The sequence below is a fragment of the Danio rerio genome, chromosome 7 (assembly GCF_052040795.2).
Source record: "Danio rerio strain M-AB ecotype USA chromosome 7, GRCz13ab, whole genome shotgun sequence".
Classification (NCBI taxonomy): Eukaryota; Metazoa; Chordata; class Actinopteri; order Cypriniformes; family Danionidae; genus Danio; species Danio rerio.
This window is the reverse complement of record NC_141027.1, coordinates 47,559,613-47,582,072: the sequence shown is the minus strand read 5'-3', so window position 1 is coordinate 47,582,072 and position 22,460 is coordinate 47,559,613. Positions and strand designations below refer to the sequence as shown.

General features: G+C 38.1%; 1 protein-coding gene and 1 long non-coding RNA gene across 4 annotated transcripts in view; one reads left to right on the top strand and one right to left on the bottom strand.

Moving 5' to 3' along the window:
* Positions 1-8,538, top strand: part of tshz3b (teashirt zinc finger homeobox 3b) — a 55,151-nt gene extending 46,613 nt beyond the window's left edge. For 2 of the 3 annotated variants that reach the window (XM_087259688.1, XM_087259689.1), the window contains exon 3: positions 3,596-8,538. In XM_087259688.1, coding sequence (XP_087115814.1) covers positions 3,596-6,999 — 3,404 coding nt within the window. In that variant the 3' untranslated portion in view covers positions 7,000-8,538. 3 annotated transcript variants of the gene reach the window in all.
* LOC147843169 (uncharacterized) overlaps positions 1-22,460 on the bottom strand; it is a 53,891-nt gene that overhangs the window by 3,657 nt on the left and 27,774 nt on the right. The gene's annotated exons all lie outside the window — the stretch shown is intronic.

Here is a 22,460-nt window from a genome sequence, read left to right as displayed (position 1 = left end):
TGGTAAATGTGCATGGTTTGTGGATTGGAAAGCTTCTAATTGGATGTATGTGGCTCAGTGATTCTGGTGATTTTCCAAATCAGTAGCTGATGAAAATATCGGCACTGTTTAAAGTCACTGCTGGGTTGTATTAACTCAATACATGTTCTAATATGGACGAAGTCAACAGTTGTGCATTAAAATAAGTCATTTAAATTTAGTTTAGCATTTAATGTAAATTTGTTTCACCTACACTAAAAAAAGCCTCAGTGGATCAATTTAAATTAATTACTTCAACCTAAAAAAATTACATTTTTCCCAACTTATTTATTGTTGAAAACCGTAATACAATAAGTTGAAACTAATTAATTAAGCAATTAGATTTTAGTTTTCACTTTTTAGTAGCCCTAATCTAGGATATTGTTTTTGTATTTATTGAGGAAGGTGTTCTCCGATAGTATTAACCCAGACAGTACACTAAACTTTGCAAGGTTACGCTCTCCACTGCCTTAGAAAAGCGCTTTCTCTGCTGGTCGTCTCCCTGGATGTCCGAGTGTAAATTAGATCAAGCTCTTCTTCCAATCTGATGCCAAATCATTGGGAGGTCATTCTCATTTTACCCCCACCCTACCACGTTTGGATCCAAGCATCCTGTTTTCTAATTAAAACAGCACCTGTGTGGTGTGGGTAGGCCTGGACCGGAGCACTGGCTTCTGAAGGTCCAGGGATGAAATCTCAATATTGTTCCCAGCCAGAACACACAGTCTCTAGGTACTCTGGGGGCTAGTGGTCCTGGAACACAGCCAGAACATGCACCAACACTCGATGTATGTGTGTGTGGGGCAGATTGCCGGGTCTCTCTCTCGTTAGCCCCTGTCGCTGTTTTCTTCTCATCTTTCTCCACCTCTCTTAGGTTACCTTGGGGCTTAAGGCCAATTGTTGGTTGTTAAGCAGTGCTAATTCTGTGTTTGCTGTCAGAAATTGATTTTGAAGGAAACACACATATATAGAAAAACATGTACACACTTCTCCCTCAGATTTGCTGTAGGGCGTACGCCTACTCACTGGCAATACTCACTCTGTGCTCTACATACAGTCAAGTTCAGGTCAAGGTTATAGCGAGACAGGTTTGAAGTGATGAGCAAACGCTCTCACTCTCCTTCTCTCGCTCTCGCTCTTGTTTTTTGCCCATTGGCACCCTCACCCTCCTTTTTAACTTTAATTACCAGCTAATCATTTTGTGTAATTATGTTCAAGGTTGACCTTACATTTTACATGCAGCGGTTTAGCGGGAGCTAAAAATTTCATGCTAAAACCTCTACCTTTTTACCTAGGTGTGTATGTGTGTGTTGTAATCATTGAGAGCAGATTTAAAGTGAATGTATTCGAAGGAACCGGGTTTTTACATTGCTATTTGGCCTTGATGTAAAGCTCGGCTTCTCCTGCTTCCTGAACGAAGGCATTGTTCTCTTAAACAGCTGTCGTTTTGGCTGATTCAGAACAGATGGCTGTGTGTGAGCGTGTGCATGTGAGTTTGTGTGTGCTGCACGATCACAGTTGGTTGTGATTTGTGTAGGGGGCGATTCGATTTCACAGACTGGCTGTGATGTGTGTGAGAAGATGGATCCTAATAATAATGCTGTAAAAAAAAACATCGCCATTGAATGGTCTTTTCCTTTGTTCTGAGACTTGTGTACTTTGTTTTTTTAATTGCAGTTTATACTAACGTTTACATACATACACATGATTTAGAAAATTAGATGCTTAGCTATTTTTATGTTTAAGCTGGAAGGGTCCTGTTTATTTTTGATGTGTCAAAATAGATTTATTTTGTTGATTGAAAATCATATTAATAATTGTATTATTATTGTAATTACTAAATTTAGTATAGTTTAGTTTTAGTACTTAGTGCTTTCGTGTAATATGGCTATCATAATTAATCTATAACATATTATTTTCTCAAATGCCTAAATTAATTATCTTCGCTAAAACTGGGCGGATATCAATTCATATTAGGCATGGGCTGGTATAAGATTCTGACGGTATAATAACCTTGGATAAAATATCATGGTTTCAGGGTATTGTGATTATACGGTAATTGTGGTTACTGCCCTAAAATATGTTCTTTTTTTATTGTCTGGGTAAAAAAAAAAAAAAATAATAATAATAATTCCGCTTTAAACACAAAACATTTTATTTTGAGAAACATTTCAAATGTTTTGGAACAGTCAGGCTGAATAATGAAAATGAATCATTGACTTCTGCTGTATTCATTGGTATCAAAAACACTGTTTTTTTTTTTTTTGTTTTTTTTTACAATGGCATCTGCGGGTATCTTTTCTGCTGGAGATACTGTTGTCATAAAATCAAACAAAAAAATAAATAAAAAATCTTACATATAACATATAATGGTATAGCAGAAAATTTGAAACCTTGACTAATCCAAACCGCGCCATACCTTAAAAACGGTTATAGTCCCATGCCTAGTTTATACTATTTTAATTCTATCTAGTCTTTGTTGAGGATACCCTGGAATGTTCCTTGTATACAAATTGACATATTCTATTTAGGATTAAATGTATATACTGTGTGTTGAAGTTATAGCATGACTAGTCTGACATTTGTGGTATTTAGACATGATAGAATGTGTTCACAGAAAATCTGTGTGTCCAATGGAGTGTCCTTTCTCTCCATTGTTTACATACCTGGTCAAAAGTGTGATTAACTGACAGAGTTAGGAATGCGTGGAATTTCTGTTTCTCTCTTTCTGCCTTTCTCTTTCTGCATCACTTGCACTGGAAGTTAAAAGGAATATGTTTTGATTTCTTATTTTTCAGACATTACAGTGTTTTCTTATAAGCTTTTGCGCTCTCAAGGCTAAATTGTGAATCGTAATTTTCAACTTTCTAATCTTTTGTAATTGACACAAATGTGTTTGGTGCAGGGATTTAATGTCAGAATTGTACATATAATCATTTTTTATTTACAAGAAAGCAGCCCTTTGCTGGGTAATGAGTGAGAATACTTTCTTAATTTAAATGGCGAGTGTGTCTGTTTGGGAATGCATTAGGGGCTGCTGAAGAAGCGTAAGACATATTAATTGACAGACAGGAACTGCTGTCTCTGAGGTTGATACAAGTAATTTATTACTTCAGAAACGAATGCCACCTCCAGAATGTGCTTCATTAATTTCAAATTTAGTTTTAATTTCAAGCTGTTGCCCCTTGAGAAGAATAAGGTGGCAACTTCGGTTTGAAGAGTGATTTTTCCCGTTATTTTACAACCCCCACCCCTTCTTCTTCTTCTTCTTCTTTTTTTTCTGTTACACTCTCTTTTCAAAACAAAGGGGGTAGAGTCAGAACTTGATTCCATGTGGCAATGTAATGCAATTGGAAAGCAGAGAAGAAATTACTGCAACACTTTATAATGTAAAAAAAAAAAAGTCTGACTGATTGTTTTGTTTTTCACTGCTGAAGAAAACACATTGATTTCTGACGTTTCTATCAGCTGTCTATCCTCAATGCTAGGCATTGTAGGAATGTGATGTGTCAATTCCTCATCATTGGACAATGTGATAACACTTCTGCTTTTTCTTTTATCTCTCTTCTACCTGCAGCATACGTGCCAGAGGAGCTAAAGGAGGCTGCCTTGCTAGACGAGGATGTTGAGGGAGAGGATTCTGCTTTGGAGGAGGAACCTGCCATGAAATATGTGTGCCAGGACAAGGACTTACTCCTTAAAGACAGGCCAGGCTTCCATGACTCTCCACCTGCTGATTTCTCCAGCCATGAGATGGACAGCGAGTCCCACCTGAGTGAATCCAGTGACCGCATGTCAGACTTTGAGAGTGCCTCAGTGAAGAATGAAGAAGACAGCTCGGCCAAGGAGCCCCTCACCTCTCTTTCTTCGACTTCGTCAATGATGATGACGACAACAGCCACACCAAGCAGCGAGGAAGCCACACCATTAGGCCCAGACAGCCTGGAACAGATGAAAGCTATCTACACTAGCTTCTTGACCAACTCATACTGGTCATCGCTGAACTTGAATTTATCTCAGCAACCACCAGAAAAACCCCCACGTAGCCACAGTAGTAGCAGCAGCAGTAGTAGCAGCAGCAGTAGCTGTGGTAGTGGTGGATACGACTGGCACCAGACAGCAGTGGCTAAGACCTTGCAGAATGTTTCACAGAACCAGAGTAGACTACTGCACCCAGCATCCGAGCCTAACCTCTTCAGTACTGTGCAGCTTTATCGGCAGAGCACCAAACTCTACGGCTCCATTTTCACTGGGGCAAGCAAATTCCGCTGCAAAGATTGCAGTGCTGCCTATGACACTCTAGTTGAGCTCACTGTGCACATGAATGAGACGGGCCACTACAGAGATGACAACCATGAGACAGACAGTGAAGGTACCAAGCGCTGGTCAAAGCCTCGCAAACGTTCCCTCCTTGAGATGGAAGGAAAGGAGGATGCCCAGAAAGTTCTCAAATGCATGTACTGTGGACATTCTTTTGAGTCACTACAGGATCTCAGTGTTCACATGATCAAAACGAAACACTACCAGAAAGTGCCTCTTAAGGAACCTGTAACTCCTGTGGCAGCCAAGATTATCTCCTCAGCTCGTAAAAGAGCCCCTATTGAGCTAGAACTCCCCAGCTCACCAGATTCTAACGGTGGCACCCCCAAGCCTTCTTTATCTGACCCCAATGACCTTCTGCAAAAGACCCCTAATCCTTACATCACACCCAATAATCGGTATGGACACCAGAACGGTGCTAGTTATGCATGGCAGTTTGAGTCGCGAAAATCCCAGATCCTGAAGTGCATGGAGTGTGGAAGCTCACATGACACATTACAGGAATTGACCGCCCATATGATGGTCACAGGACACTTCATCAAAGTCACTAACTCTGCCATCAAGAAAGGCAAACCTATCATGGAGTCAATGTCCACAACAGCTCCTAACCCCATACTTACTAATGAAGACAAGGTACAGTCAGTGCCACTTGCTGCCACTGCATTTTCCCCACCACCTCCTGCACCTCCTCCCCCTAGTATCTCTCCTGCCATCATGCCCATGGAGATTAAAAAGGAGGAGAAGGAAGTGGAGTGTACAAGAGAAACAAATAATAACAAAGACAAGAAAGCAGCAGAAAGCGAAACTGATGAGAAGTTTGAAGTTTCATCCAAGTATCCATATTTGACAGAGGAAGATCTTGAAGAAAGCCCTAAGGGGGGGTTTGACATTTTGAAGTCTCTTGAGAATACAGTAACATCTGCCATCAACAAAGCACAGAATGGCACACCCAGCTGGGGAGGCTATCCAAGTATCCACGCTGCCTACCAGCTTCCAAACATTATGAAACTCTCCCTGCGCAACTCAGGGAAAAGTTCTCCTCTGAAGTATATGTTTTCTGGAGAAGAGCTCCTGTCTCCTACCAAAAGCCAACCTCTAATTTCACCACCTAGTTGCCAAACATCCCCTTTACCCAAAAACAACTTTCATGCCATGGAGGAGCTGGTCAAAAAAGTCACAGAAAAAGTGGCCAAAGTAGAGGAGAAAATGAGGGATCCTGGAGCAAGGTCTTCCCCTCTGAGACGGACCACACCCTCTCCGTGCAGTAGTGATGCAGGGGAATCTGCCAGAGGGGAGTCCCCTAAGGAAAGAAGAGGAGCCAAAACCCCTGAGACTAATGGGGGCGGAATCACTCACAAAGAATCAAATGGGGATGCTCTTACAAAAGAGTCTCTGGAGAATGGTACTGACCATGTTGTCAAAACCCCAGTGTCCACCTTATGTAGCAGCACTGCTATTATAACCGATCATCCTCCAGAGCAGCCATTTGTCAACCCTTTAAGTGCGCTTCAGTCTGTCATGAATGTTCACCTTGGCAAAGCTGCCAAGCCTGCCCTGCCATCCCTTGACCCCATGAGCATGCTTTTTAAGATGAGCAACAGCCTGGCAGAGAAGGCAGCAGTGGCTGCCTCCACTCCATCTCAGACCAAAAAGACGAATGACCATCTAGACCGCTACTTCTACCACATCAACAATGACCAGCCTATTGATCTGACCAAAGGCAAGAGCGATAAGAGCAACTCTTTAGGATCTGCTGCCCTGTCCTCCTCCACCTCCACACCCACTTCAATTTCACCGTCATCAACCATCACCATGGCCAAAGCCTCATCCGCTGTGGCTTCCTTCATGTCTAACTCACCTTTGCGTGAAAATGCCCTGTCTGACATCTCCGACATGCTACGTAACCTCACAGAAAACCATGCATCTAAGTCCTCCACTCCAACAAGTCTGTCAGAGCGATCAGACATAGATGGATCTACACCTGAGGAATCAGAGGAGATCTCTCCTGCTCAGAAACGAAAAGGCAGACAGTCCAATTGGAATCCTCAGCATTTGCTCATTCTGCAGGCACAATTTGCCTCCAGTTTGCGGCAAACAGGGGACGGCAAGTACATTATGTCAGACCTCAGTCCACAGGAGCGCATGCATATTTCGCGCTTTACTGGACTCTCAATGACGACCATTAGCCACTGGCTAGCAAATGTCAAATACCAGCTGAGGCGGACAGGTGGCACAAAATTCTTGAAAAATCTAGACTCTGGCCACCCTGTCTTCTTCTGCAGTGACTGTGCATCACAGATTCGTTCCCCCTCTACCTACGTCAGCCATCTTGAGTCACATTTGGGCTTTCGGCTCAGGGACCTGGCTAAGTTGTCTGGAGAACATCTTGTTAGCCAGATCTCTCGCCACACCAAGGGACTATCTGAGAAACTGCTTTCAGCCCAAGCGCATTCTTTGGCTCATACGATCGCGAACCCAAGTCCTCACTCACTTTCCCCCTCCCCTTCCCCAGATGAGGAGGCAAATGGCACCTCATATCAGTGTAAACTGTGTAATCGGACTTTTGCCAGCAAACACGCCGTCAAGCTCCATCTGAGTAAGACCCATGGTAAATCTCCAGAGGACCATCTTATGTATGTTAGTGAACTTGAGAAACCTTAGCGATGGCCAAGGACAAAAACTCTCTTATCTCTTTATCTCCTGTCCTTTTTTCAAGCCTTCTGACTAACATTTCTTAAGGAAAAAAAAAGAACTGAAAGTAATTAACAAAGAACTAACTGCACATAGATGCCAGAAAACTACTGTTTAGTTTTGGCACATAATTTGGAGTTTTATTTTCCTCTGGGGAACATTCATTTGGCTCTAGAGACGTTCATTTTCTGCATTTTCAGTTTACAATGGAAAACAGAGAAAATGATGGCAAATGATAATTTTCTAACTGTGCAGTGAAGAGGTCACTGGTAAAATATGAAGGTAAATAAAAAAGGCATAAAATGAAGTTGTATGTATTTGAAAGTTGTGTAAATTGAATTTTTTTGGCATCCTTGAGATGCAGTAAGCTGCATGCATTAATGAATGGTTTAGTTCAATATTTGAAAACTAAATCTGGGCTTTTCTTTATCTCTCTTTTCTCTTTTTTTATTTCCATTTTTATTGACCTAAAAAAATTTAACCCTCTGAGTACGCCTAAATACTTTTATATTTACAACCCCCAAACGTAAATACATAAAGAAATAAATACAAAAGATTGGAAATAACACATTTGATATGTATTTGAGTGGGCATATTCAGTTTTTTGTTTTATTTATTTATTTTTTAAACCCACTAAACACTACATACGTCTGATACATCACTTCTTTTTCAGCTTGCGGTGCAGAAGTATACGTGAATCCAAAATAGTATGTTATTTTTTGTTTTCTTTTTTTTTTTTAGTTTGCTCAAATCAGGGGCCTTTTATGAATTCAGGTCAGTGTAAAAATGTGTACATAAAAAAAACATAAACTAATTTCTGTCTAAATTATGCATCATTTTATATTTTTTAATTTAAGATGGGTATGACTATCTACTGGTGCACAATATATGAAGACATTAATGAAAGTGTTTTGCACAATAGTTTTATAAATATGTTATTTAATCAGAAGATATGAAAATGCTAAGAAAAAAGATCACCCTAAAGTTTTATTTCCACCTCGTGCTCAAAGGGTTAAACTTGTACAAGACTTGTTCCATCATTTGACTTAAATGGTTGTATAAAAAGATGAAACTTTATAATGTAAGGAGGAATTCCACGATGTAACCTTTTTATTTATAAACACTCTTGGTTGTTGTTTCATATTGTAGAATGCCTTTTTGATCGGTATCTTTTATTTTGTTGTTCTGTCTAATTATTCCTCCATAAAGCCACACTGCAGCTTCATCATTTTAGGGGATATGAAAGGTAACCATGGTTACCTTACCTCCAATTGACAGTTCTGCTACGTTTTGGCAGTTAATTTACTGAAGTAACTGACAGCTGCCAGTGAATGGAAACCTTATGTGTAAAATATTGGCATGTTAACAGCACAGGCACTGTTATGCATTCTGTGCCGTGTTACCTTTTTTTTCTGTTGTTGTTGACAATGAAGCACTCATTATATGACTTCATATAACCTTTTTTCTACTGCAGCATTAAATTGAAATTGTTTTGGTTTTTTGCAATAACTTGATGTGTCGTGGCTCACAAGTCTGTCGGGCGCCGGGGGATAAGAAATGAGCAGATTAAAGAGAACTGCTGTCAGTTAAATAGCAGTCGACAAGTGTGTAAAAAGACATTTGTGTGACGATCGGGGTAGACCACCGGACCTCTGACAGGCAAATTAAAATCAGCCAGGTGGCTTGGGTGCATGCGTGCGTGTGTGTTTATACATTAGCATAGACCTCTGCTGCTGGTCTCACAAACATTAAGTGTTTATCTCTGATGCGGCAGACTTTAGTGGTGTCATATGTTTTTGGCAGATCTATCCCATCACTCCTCTCATCTAATTCCCTGCCTGGTGACACATCAACTCACAACGTCTCCTAATATGGTTTAACTAGGGAAGCATCAGGCGGTGTGAAGAGCGGTGCGCCTTTCCCTCTCTACAAAGGAATGTAGCAGATAATTGCTCTGGCATTAACTGTCTCTTTTTCACAGTTTTCACTGTTGTAATTAGCTCAGGTTCCTATTTTGCAGGGACAAATTTGCTTGGGACTCATCCAGGATGACAACAGAATCGCATTTAGAGTTTGTGACTGCAAAATTATGCTTTAGCATACATAGACTGCACTCAAACAAAATGAAAATGACATACTGTATGTGCTGATTCCTTGCTTGTGTATATGCAATAGAGAGAGAGAGAAAGAAACAACGTTTGTGAGGGCCACATATAAGAAATATCTCATAATGGGTGGGACAATTTCCAAAAAAAAAAAAAAATGGTTTACCCTGTTTGGTTACTGAATATGTTCCTCGTCAGATCTGTCAGAGAGCATTCAGCATGCGCACGCACACACTCAAAGACGTCAGGAGCCAGGTAGAGGGGACATCATGTGTGGTGACAAGGTGCTGCTGTGTGTGAAAATGTCAGCCTTCACAGGCATTCCTGAAGTCTGGCGCCATATTTAAGGTGCTCATTAGTCGCAAAGAAAATGTGCGTGAAATTGAAGTGTAAGAAAGCCATTTTCTCTTCTATCTCCCAGCCTGATGAGCCACCGAACTTGGGGTTATTAATGGCCTGTTTCCACTGAGGGGTACAGTACTGTATGGTACGAGTCACCTTTGTCAGGCTTGCGCTGCCACTGCCAAAAGGGTACCAAGGGGTAGGGCGTGGTGTATGACAAAGTTTCAGTCAACGTCATTTTCGATTGAGGAAATGACTACAGTAAAGCTGTACGGGTCGTTCACATATCATATAAGAAGCACTTCTAACAAAACAAATGCTTTATGCACATCAATACTTGTGAATAAATATGTTCATTACTTACCTTTCTATCAACATAATTATAACTGCAGATCTATGATAAGGCTTTACATTCTACTGTAACATCTGCAATTATATAAAATAAATAAGTGAATAAAACATATATGAACACATACAGCTCCTTACAGTCCCTGATATGTTACCAATTTCAGAAAAACTACACACAGCATACATTTAGGCCTTATTGGCTTCAAAAACTACACACAACATATAGCCCACAGTCAGTGCAAACCTCTCATCTGTATATTTAATCTTCACCAGCGCATGTATCCTCTTGTTTAGAAAGTAATTCTGTCATTCCGAGTTCATAATAGTCCAAAAGGTGATGATAATAGTTAAACATGGCAGTTTGTTCATTGTTTAGTTTGCTGAAAGAATCACTTGCTCTTTTTTTTTCCGGCTCCTCCTTTGTTTTTATTGCGCTTCACTCCTTCACTCTGCATGGATCGGAGGTCAGAGTCCCTTCAATAATCATGGCCACGTTATTATCATCAGCTCAAGAAATTTGCGATTTTAAATATAGATGCGATCACGAGCTCTTTAAAGAAAGTGAATCCGCTCGCACTATTAGACGGCCTCGCAAAATGAAAACAGGACAAGCCAGATTTGGTCCATCTTGACTATGGCTGTTCATCAAGACAACGACAAGGTTTGTTTGAGCTTGGGTCGACCATTGCTTGTTATTATATGTATATACTATTACGGTGTAATGTGTTGGTTGTGTATTTAAAAATGCCGGTGCCTTTGTCCTGGCTATGCGCTAGTGTCATTTCTCTGTAAACCAATAGCTTTCAGCTACACGTCTTGCATTGCCTTTTGGTACCCTTTTGTCGTGCTAGGTACCCTTTGCGAAGGGTACCCAAAAAGTTGTATGGTACAGTTCGCTTTTAGGTACCTTTTGACAGTTGAAACGGCCATAAATGCACACCAAACCATACCGTACCATATCACTCAGTGGAAACGGGTCATAAGGTTAAGAACAACTATGCACATACATTTAACAATGCCTACACACTCCTACATGCGCAAATATCCTGATGCTAATGGTGCATTTTTAAAGTTGCTTGGGCTTTGTATGAAATCTGCGTACATATTTATCAAGGTTGCATTGAGCTATGAATTTGACCCAGTTCACGACGGGGAGTAAACCAATTGTAAACATGCACAGCCAAAGGTATGTTTGTGCAGGAAAAAGGCCTACATAATTGCTTAGCGCCTAAATACCTCAACAATGAGTATATTTCCCAGGATGTGAGGAACGTAATTGGTCTGTACACATAATCTGCTCAGAATGAGAGGTTTACGTGTGCGGGAGCGAACCACACATTGGAGGCTTTATCTCCGTTGCGCTGCTACAAAAGAGCAGCTCAGTGAAACTCTCGAACCAGCCCTCTCCAACACAAATGAATGCGGTGTTGTAATGCTATTGAGCTACTAAGGGACTTTATGTATCGCTGGACTTCTCAGATAAACAAAATTGCGGATTATGTGCGGCGGCGGAGGAAATGTATCTGCGTTTGCGCTATCGCTAACAAACACACACGCAGGCCGTTTTCACTAGGCCTTTGCAATAAGCGGGTACCTACATAGCAAATTACAGTGATGCAGGCAATGCGCATCCACTCCTCAACAATTGGGCCTGATTGATTCACTACTGCGCTGACCCAAGGCTTCACTTTGTCTGCGGACGCCTTTGAGGCGAGCTGTCTCTCTTAACCTGTGTAATTTACATGCACTGTAATTCACTCACCATCTGCAGTCTCACCTTGGAAGCACTCCCATTACAAATGCTAATTTAGAGCACCTTATAAATTCTCTCAATCACAAGCTTGTGTGTGGACAATCTACACACACTCTGAGAGAGATAGAGTAGATATTAGCACACCAAAAAAAAAAAAAAAACACTCATGGGTGTGTCCCAGTGACCCCAACATTACCCCAATAAGGAATGGAGGGAACGAACAGGAGGCGCCGTAGCGTTTTGTAATGCACCACCATAGATCTTCAAGCTGTCGCCTTTTCCAAGTATCTTAAAATAATGCGTGTGATAAATGTGCGATTTCTCTAATTCACAAGGCCTCGGTGTGCTCCCGGCTACGTGCAGGAGAAAATCTTAAATGGGGCTTGAACGCTTCTTTGCACAACAAGAAATCAATACGCCACACATCTTAGGAGTTAGACTGAGTTTAATGCCTACTTAAAAGCACTAAACGCACACCTGTAGTCTCCAAATCATCTCACATACATGCTTGTGTGCGTACGTGTGTGTGTGTGTTTGTCATTTATACCTCTTGTCTCCGAGAGCCGGTTGGCTGTCAGTGGCTCAGTAAGATGACAAAGGGCATAATGGCGTTGTGCAGCAGTGTGCCATTACAAATGTGATCACCAATCACTCGAGACACAACACACTCCACGCAGGAAGAGGTAATAAGGTCTCAGTGAGCGCACACTCACTCCCTTCTAACCCGCTCACATTCCCACGTGGGCCTGCGTGTCTATGAGACAAACATACCGGGGGGAAGAATTATCTACAGCGCAAAAGCAGTTAGTTGCTACAATACAGATGCACACATACGCCTCGGTATTCATCACAAACGGCAGACGGTAAAGCCCACCAACGCAGATGAATGAAAAAAAGGCAGCATAAAAACGCAAATAAAGGACACCGAGGGTGAATCTTTTAGTGCGGGTAGCACAATAAAATCTGTCTGAGATGGTTGGGAGTTGCTGATGCCTGCATTTATATACTAATTCATTTTAATTTGCCTTTCTAAACAGCATTACTTCTGTTTGCAGCGAGCCCATGACCTCAAGACAAACTGAAATTGCGAATGTTGAATGTCTGAGCCGTTAATAAGCTAAATGTTGGCTAAATGTGAGTCTGAAATGGTCTTATACCACAGATATGTATTTTTATCTTATTAAACTGTCACTTACTGAACAATAATAGCAATTAGGTAACACTTCTTATTTTGATGGTCTATTTGAGTATTAGTAGACTGTCTGCTTGATGTCTGTTGATACTGCTGCTAAACCGACATTTAATTGACTATAAGAAACTTTGCAACTTACACTAACCTCAACCCAACAGTCTACTTATAATCTAATGAGAGTTAGTTGGCATGTAGATGCGATGTAACCTAAATTCAACAAATGGACCATCAAAATTATATGTGACCAAAAGATGTACCAGCAAGTTTGATCTAAATTTGTCTGTAATTTGGTTTGTAACAGTACACAAATGGCTCACTACATTTTTCTGTTTTGAAGACACAGTTTGGTACGGTGGACACGCACACACAAATTTCCTAAGGGTAAAAATTGTCAGTTTATTCTCTAAACTACATAGGGAGTCCGAAAACGATTACATTAGTATTGTAAAATGCTAAAATTAACAATATGTTTTGGTATAATAATAAAAAGTCTAATTATTCAGTAATTCTATCTTATTTGTGTCTGTGTCTTGATCAGAGATGCCCAAAGTGGGGCCTGTGTGCCAAAGCTGGCCCACTGTAAACTTAGATTTGGCCCACCGTCCTATCTGAAAAGAAAGGAAGAATGATGGGAAGGTGGTTGTAGCGAATACCTTTAACAGAGATCGTTAAAGCTTTTGGTTCTTGGTTTTATTGTTGAGTTACAAAAAAATCCAACAGAATTTAAATGTTACTGTCACTTGAGAGATAGAGGACAATGCACAAGTCATTGACAGCAAATCAAGGCAAAGGCTCAACTAGTGTATTCAGCAATAAACTCTATTGTGTTATAAATGGGATTCTAGTTTTCTACGTTTTCTAGTTATTGTTATTTGAATATTAGCAAAAAAATAAAAAAATAAATTAGGAAATTACCCATGGTAATTTTAATGTAATATGTTTATATATATATATATATATATATATATATATATATATATATATATATATATATATATATATATATATATATATATATATATATATATATATATATATATATATATATATATATACATACATACATACAAACATACATACATACACTGTATATATATTATATACAGTTGAGGTCAGAATTATTAGCCCCCCTGAATTATTTGACCCGTTTGTTTTTTTCCCTAATTTCTGTTTAATGGAGAGAAGATTTTTTTTTCAACACATTTCTAAACATAATCATTTTAATAACTCATCTCTAATAACTGATTTATTTTGCCTTTGTCATGATGACAGTAAATAATATTTGACTAGATATTTTTCAAGACACTTCTATACAGCTTAAAGTGACATTTAAAGGCTTAACAAGATTTGTTAGGTTAACTAGGCAGGTTAGGGTAATTAGGCAAGTTATTGTATAAAAATGATTTGTTCTGTAGACAGTTATCTATATATATACATATAGCCTAAGGAGACTAATAATTTTGACCTTAAATTGGTTTTTAAAAAAAACTACTTTTATTTTAGCTGAAATAAAACAAATAAGACTTTCTCCAGGAGGAAAAAATATTATCAGACATACTGTGAACATTTCCTTGCTCTGTTAAACATCATTTGGGAAATATTTAAAAAAGAAAATAAATTAAAAGGGGGGCTAATAATTCTGATTTCAACTGTATATATGGTATATATTCGACCTGCAGCCCTCAATCAAGGTTGGTCTTTGGCTAGTTTTAAGAAAACATTTGGACATCTCTGGTCTTGATCATTACCACTAATGTGGTTGCATCTTTTTTTAGCCTTTCATTGGGTGAAAAGTTAAATAAACATGGCCCTGTCATGGCCTCCTTGTCCTGTCACTCACCCCTGACCTCTGACCGCTACATGGGGTGAAAGGCAGGCTACAGAAGTTCAATTCATCCACAATCTCTGCTGCTCAGCTTTTTCAAGAGCAGAAATAATCTAGAACAAGTTTAAAGATTCGCACGGCCAGAAATCTGTTTTAAAAAAAATGAACAATTTGATCAGCTTATTGCTTCCCTGGTATTGCCTGATTCGGAGATTAATTATATAATTCAATAATTCAGCTCAGATTCAGATTTAACAACAAACAGTGCTCTCTGAAAAATAAAAGTGCCACAAAGAACCAAAAAGAGATTAAATTAGACTAACACTAATCTATCAGTGATGGAAAATTTAAAGAAACATTTTTTGTGTATGTTTTTTTTTTTTTTTTTTTTTTTTTTTTTTTACGTGTGACCTATTTCAGAATTTAAAATAAAAGTTCTGAAAGTTCGATGCAAAATGTTAAATGTCAATAAACAACCTTTAATATTAATGTATGAAATATTCTATGACAAATTACGCTTGCACATATTCTTTGCATCCCAGTTAGGTTCATCTTACTTTGTTTTACCGCAAACGCTGTAATTTGTCAAAATTGTTTTACGCAATGACTGCACAGTTCCCATTAGTGCCACCTAGATGTCAAGCTCAACATAACCACCATATTTGTGTATTCGCATTAGTTTCATTTAGGTCTCTCAACCCCATTGCATTCATGTTTCTTCTACTTATCCAATATTGTATTTAACATCTTAATAATTATTCATTTGTTTATCTTTAAATAGATGCACATTTACAGATAAAATTCAACACCTGTAGTTTGTTTTGGTTTAGTTCAGAAAGAGACACTTCAAAAGTGGCTCCTCAGCAGTTCCAAAACAAATTAAATGTACATTCCTGAGAAAGAAATTTGTGGAACTACATGAGTCGAGGTTATGTTCAGAGGTTGGTTTAGGGTTAGTAGTTTTTCTACCATTTTATGTTATGACTATGATAAGTGCATAGGATATGTATGTACACAAGAAGGCTGTAAAATAAAGTGCTATCAGTTCTTTCCTAGTAACAATGTAGCTTATTGTTAGGAATGGCGAAAGGAAAGGAAAGGAAAGGAAAGGAAAGGAAAGGAAAGGAAAGGAAAGGAAAGGAAAGGAAAGGAAAGGAAAGGAAAGGAAAGGAAAGGAAAGGAATGGCTTTGTGAGTGTCGCTGGAGGGCAGTCAGAGAAGTGATGTGAGCTGATTGTCTGATGTTTGGAGTTTGTTGCCCTGGGGCTCAGACTGAAGAAGACCTCTCAGAGAGGTCAGAGGTGAATCTTCTAAAGCGGGGGGTGATAAGGGAAAGTGCTTAGCACCGTTTAACCTGAACACCCCTTAAACACACACATACACACACACACAAATTTAATTTTACCCCCACCTTTAATAGAATAACAGAATTAAGAGGTCAACACAACCAAAGCATAGCGAGTGTCTATTTTGTGAAATGGCAGGGGCAGCGATCAGCCTTGGGCTGTTGTTTCACTCATCATTCTCTTCTGGGAGATACTTGGAAAATACATTAAAGCTTGTGAATTTGTAAATTGTAATTTACAGATCAATTGTAAATAAATATGAACTAATAGTTTTTTACTTAATATTTTTGCTTAATAACTTGTGAGATACCATACTTATTATGATTCATACTTATTAATGTATGTAGAATCAGCATATTTTTATTATTTTAAATGATGATTCTTTTTTTTTTTTTTTTTTTTAATTATTAAAAATCTCCTTGCTGACAAATTGATAAAAGCAAGTGGTTTAGGGAATAATAAAAATGTTTGAAGATTTAAAATAATTATAATAATTAATATTAAGTTATAAGTTGTAAATATAATTTTAGTAAGTTATAATGATTCTTTTTGTTTTTGGCTGGACTGCAATCTTAAATAGATTATTTTAATATGCCATCAAATAACTATTATTCAAATATGTGAACCAGCTCTACAAAACAACTCTGTTTTTTTTTTTTTTTTTTTTTTTTTTTGGAAATACAAAAATACACTGTAGAAGTCAAAATAATATATATATATATATATATATATATATATATATATATATATATATATATATATATATATATATATATATATATATATATTTTTTTTTTTTTTTTTTTTTTATTCATGTCTAAAATCTAAAAAGTCTAAAAAGAAATTTGTTAGTTGTAAATATACCAAAACATAATTTTCGATTAGTAATAGGCATTGTTAAAAATAAAAATGTGATTTTCAATTTCAATGAACCTCAATTTCAATTTTAACCCATTTACCATATACAGTTGAAGTCAAAATTATTTGCCCCCCTTTGAATTATCTTATTTTATTTTAAATATTTCACACATGATTTCAGAGTATGTCTGATATATATATATATATATATATATATATATATATATATATATATATATATATATATATATATATATATATATATATATATATATATATATATATATATATATATATATATATAGTTTTTTTTTCTGGAGAAAGTCTTACTTGTTTTATTTTGGCAAGAATAAAACCATTTTAATTTTTTTTTTCTAAAAAACATTTTAAGGTCCAAATTATTAGCCCCTTCAAGCTATATATTTATAATATAGCTAAAATCACCCTAACCTGCCTGGTTAACCTAATTAACCTAGTTAAGCCTTTAAATGTCACTTTAAGCTGTGTAGAAGTGTCTAGTATCTATCTATCTATCTATCTATCTATCTATCTATCTATCTATCTATCTATCTATCTATCTATCTATCTATCTATCTATCTATCTATCTATCTATCTATCTATCTATCTATCTATCTATATATATATATATATATATATATATATATATATATAGTAAAATGTTATATACTGTCGTCATGGCAAAGATAAAATAAATCCGTTATTAGAAATGAGTTATTAAAACTATTATGTTAAGAAATATGTTGAAAAATCTGCTCTCCTTTAAACAGAAATTGGGGAAAAAATACACAGGGGCTAATAATTCAGACTTCAGCTGTATACCCACATAACTTGTTTTGAGAGTCATATATGCATTCTTTAAATCGTAGTTAAAATATGTTAATCATTATTTATTTATTTTAAAATAATAAACAGATTATAAAATAAAAATATAAATATCCATTTTAATGCATTAAAAAATTAAATTGTATTGCTTTTTTATTGTCTTGACTATTGTTTTTACCCCTTTATTTATTAAACATTTAAACTAGTTTATTAATGAACATTATCATATTTATATGGATTTTAAATGATACTTACACTGGGCAGGTGCTGACTCTAACAGAAGATGACATTTGTCTTGATGATACATAAGCATATATTCGAGGCTGGTTACGAGGTGCACACCTATATCCCCCCACAAGAAAAGCTGAGAACTAATTAACATGAATCTCGCTAGTGATTGGGTGATTGCTACCTCTGGGCTGACAAAAGTGGGCGTGGCTTGTTAGACAGCCCCGCGTGTCAGTGGCTGTACTCCAAAAGACAGTTATCTTGTTCGAGTCCTCTCTCAAAACTCATTATCACACTCAAATTATTTCCACCCACAAGCTGCTTAATTAACACGCGTGTCCAGACTCACGTCAGCTCACATATATTGATTACAACATCAGGTTGGCAGACAACTCTCATGTCTGCCAAAGCTTTAACTCAGACAAAGAGAGAGGAACAGGAAAGGAGGCCAGGAGCGGGAAAGAGAAATATACGTAGCACATTGGCCATGTTATCGACTCCATTTTGTTCCATTTCTCCTAATGAATTATGGGTAAGCGAGCTAATGAATGGCGGCTCCGTCGAACAATGAACGTACGGTAATCTCCTTTCTCGCTCACAGCAGTCGGGTAATTCTGGGTAATTTCAGGCTTGGCCTCAATCAGTGGCATTAGCCATCATCTCAGTCCTGAAGGGGTTAATTAGGGGCCGAGAGAAAAGCCCAAATTAATTGGCTCTCGTCCGGATGAAGGGTAAAATATAAAAAAAAAAGAGGGAGAGAGAAAGAGCCAGGCTTTTTAATACATTAAAAGCAGCTGACAGCAATTAATTGCCATGGACATAAATAGAGGAATGGCAAAAAAAAGGGGACGCAAAAATAGGCAGGAAGTGGTATCAAAAATCATCTTTATATATATATGTATATATATATATATATATATATATATATATATATATATATATATATATATATATATATATAAAGGAAGAGAGATAGGGAAAATATAAATATTATTTTTTATTTCTGTAAAATAAGGCTGGAGCTTAATCTGTCACCAGAAAGGTCAGGTGTTTGGACAGAGCGCAAAAGGCAAACAGCCAGCCGTCGCACAGAAACGGGTCTAGGGAAGTGTATTTGTGCTTGTTTTGAGACAAGTGGGATATGTGTTTCCTTTGGTTTCTCTCTTTCTCTTCTCTCTGTATTTTAAGTGATGGTATGGCGACGGGCATCACGCATCGGTGAGCATGAAACGGAGTCGGCGAAAGCGCTGAAGGAGTGCTCTCCTCCTGGAAGCCTCATCAGGACTTGTCATCGCTCTAATGAATATCATTTAAATTGCTTTGTATATGAGAGTGAGTTTGGATGTCGATTTAATTTGCGCATGTGTTTGAGTTCTTCTGCTTGGCTAGGCGAATAGAGACAGATAGAGAACGGGAGGGAGGCTAAGAAAGAGAGAGAGAGAAGGAGGCAGACTAATGAAAAGCGAGCTGGGGTGACAGCGTGATGAGACTCGACCCGATCAGACGAGTTTGAAAGGAAATTCTGACAGGGCTGGAGAATAAAAAATGCGCACTCATGTGCACATACACACTCAGAGACACCAACTACACATATGCTGCATCTCAGGAAGTGGCTGCAAAGTGGTTTACGTTATCAAGACTACTGTTGAATAGTGTGTGTGCGGGGGAGGGGTGCACCTGTTCTCATTTGCCGATATCCCCTGTCGTAGAGAAATCGCTAATGACGGCTGAGGAAGCGTCCGCAGGCTTTGTGTATATGTAAAATAAATAAACCCGCTCGCCCTCTGCGCGCATGGGAGCCTCCTCGGCTTTTAAGCGTGGCCTTATCAAAATAAAATTACAATATATGCTGATACTGTATTTCAACCCTCCCCCTCGTCCCCCTCCAGCACTCATTCTGAACGCCCGCACAGTACTGAGTCGCACTCTGTGCCGTGCGCCGTGAAATATTACAACCTTTCCTGAAGCAAAAGATATAAATCCGCATTGAGGAATTGCAAAAACAGCACAAAGCATTCCCGGCCCGGCGCTATCTAGTGAGGCGCTGATGATTTAGCATTGCAGGTGCATCAGGACCCCAAGCTCTGCAGACAAAGCCCAACCCTGCAAGCTTTTCGCTCTCTCTCTCCCTCTCACTCTCTCTCTCTCTCATCCGCTTGCTTGCTTTTTTATTCCGATGGTAATAAATGCGTCATTTGTAATTCATTTCAATTACTCAGGCTTTTTAATTGAGTCGGATCCAATTATGCCCTGGCAATTAGTATAATCAATTACACTTTGATTACGCAGGTTTTCATGCTTGTCACTGCAGGATTCGGCACAGATGGGGGAAGTGCGGTGTGATTTCAGCCCATCGTCGCCGCTATCTCCGTCCCGGCGGAGGAGACGGGCCAGGTAGATCTCGCTATGTTTTTCAACTGCGCCTCTGATGCGGGATCCGGTGAGACCTGCTGATATGCTTGTCAAAGTCAGCATTCTGACTGCCACAATTCATCTGAAAGTTCCACGCACCTCACTTTAAGCAGCACCTTTCTGCCATTGCTGGGATTTATAGTGAGCGATAAAATTTGAGCTGGGAGAAGATGGGTTTCAGCATCATTACGGAGAGCACTTTTAAAGGAAAGTGCGTCAAAATGCCCTACACAGAGCCATGAGGCCTTTAAAATACTCAAATGGTTGTTTGAAGGGAGGTGGGCACATTTGAATCATTATCATCTTATTTTAGCAGAATCAACAAAGCTTGCTGGCCATCTTTGATCTCGTGAAGAGGTTGAACACACATTAAGGTCGCACTTTATTTTGATGGTCCTTTAGTTGATTTTAAGTTACATTGCATCTACATGCCAACTAATTCTCATTAGATTAAAAGTAGACTGTTAGGTTGGGGTTAGTGTAAGTTGATGTGTACTTGCAAAGTTTCTTATAGTCAGTTAAATGTCTGTTGAAAGCAGATAATCAACAGATATTAAGCAGACAGTCTACTAACACTCAAATGGATCCATCATAATAAAGTGTTACCCACATTGAACACAGTGACCTCATTGTGGTGTGAGATGGTTTCCATGCTTGATTCTCCCTTTGCAATTTGATCGCTTTGCTTTGATAATTTGTTCATGGTACACCAAGGACAAAATTGAGAGCCGTATAACACTGAGCCAAGTGCTGTGTAGCCTTTATTATATCAGTGTTTCAGTAGCTTGACATGAGTTTGATTCCAAGGGAACGCGCTGAACAAATGTAACCTGAAGACACAGGCTTCGGATAAAATCATCTGCTGAAAGCATAAATGTAAATGTTGCATTCTTATATCAAGAACATCAATACACTACAAAGCAAGGTCAGCTGTCCATTCGTGGCTGGAAGATTCACGTCACTTAGCAACAAATTTAATCATGTAGAAGAATGATATGCAAGAAATATCAGCTATGTTAGGTTATCTGAAATAATGTTGGCATGAGAGAGTAGAATAAGTATTTGAACACTTTAAGAAATGAATAGGGGGCTTAGAACATGAAATTCAAGACCAGTGATCAAAAATATGCAGAAATAAACTAAACTTTTATGATCGTTGTGGTACAAATAAGCATTGTTGGGGGTAACACGTTACAAGTAACACACGTTACGTAATAATATTACTTTTCCAAAGTAACGAGTAATGTAACGCATTACTTCTAAAAATAAGTCATATTATTTGACTTACTTTTAGAAAAAAAAATGTAACGTGAGTTACTTCCCAGCAGGCACACAACATCACATGGGGTTAAAATTAGGTTAGATTCAGGTCATGATGTCAGGTGACCAAAATTCAATGTCTAGTCAGAGTCTAAGAGCAACAAACAATTTTCATTTCTAAACAAAATCCAACGTCCCCATGACATTGGGTTACAATGTCAATGTGATGTCATGTTGACGTCTTGTGTCTGCAGGGTTTTTACCTTGCTTAATTGCCATTTACATAATATATTGTGGAATAAATATAACCTTAGTCAGGTTGAATCACACTCAAGAGCGTGTTGCGAGGCAAAAAAAAAGTCTTCTTTTTTTCACAGAAGATGAGTCATTGTACTGTTCTAGTAACTGATTAACTCAGGATATTGGTTTATTTTGAGTCAGAGAGGGTATCCGGTATGTTAGTACTGAAGACACAAACCGTTTCACAACAACTCAATTCAAAGAACTGGTTTGACCGATTCGTGAATCCGACATCATCACTACAGACAGTCAGAGACAGAAACAATGGCAGGCTTGAGAACATTTTTGCAATAGATTCTTGTTATTTTGAACTGATTGAAGAAGAGGATTGTTGGTAAATTTTGATTAAGTCTAAGTAAAACTCTTGACAAATGCAAGAAACAAGACATCGAAAAAACAAAACACAAAACTGGATGCAAAGCACTACACCCACACCCACCTCTAGCTAAACAACAAATGACTGACATCAGTTCATGTTCTCCAGGAAAAACAATTCATTTGACGAAATAAATAAATTGTCAAATTTTTATTGCTTTTATAGTTGAAGAGATGCAGCCACTGTCTACTATGTTTTTACTATGTATGAGACAATGTTTTTTAATGTAGTAAGGGAGTTTTG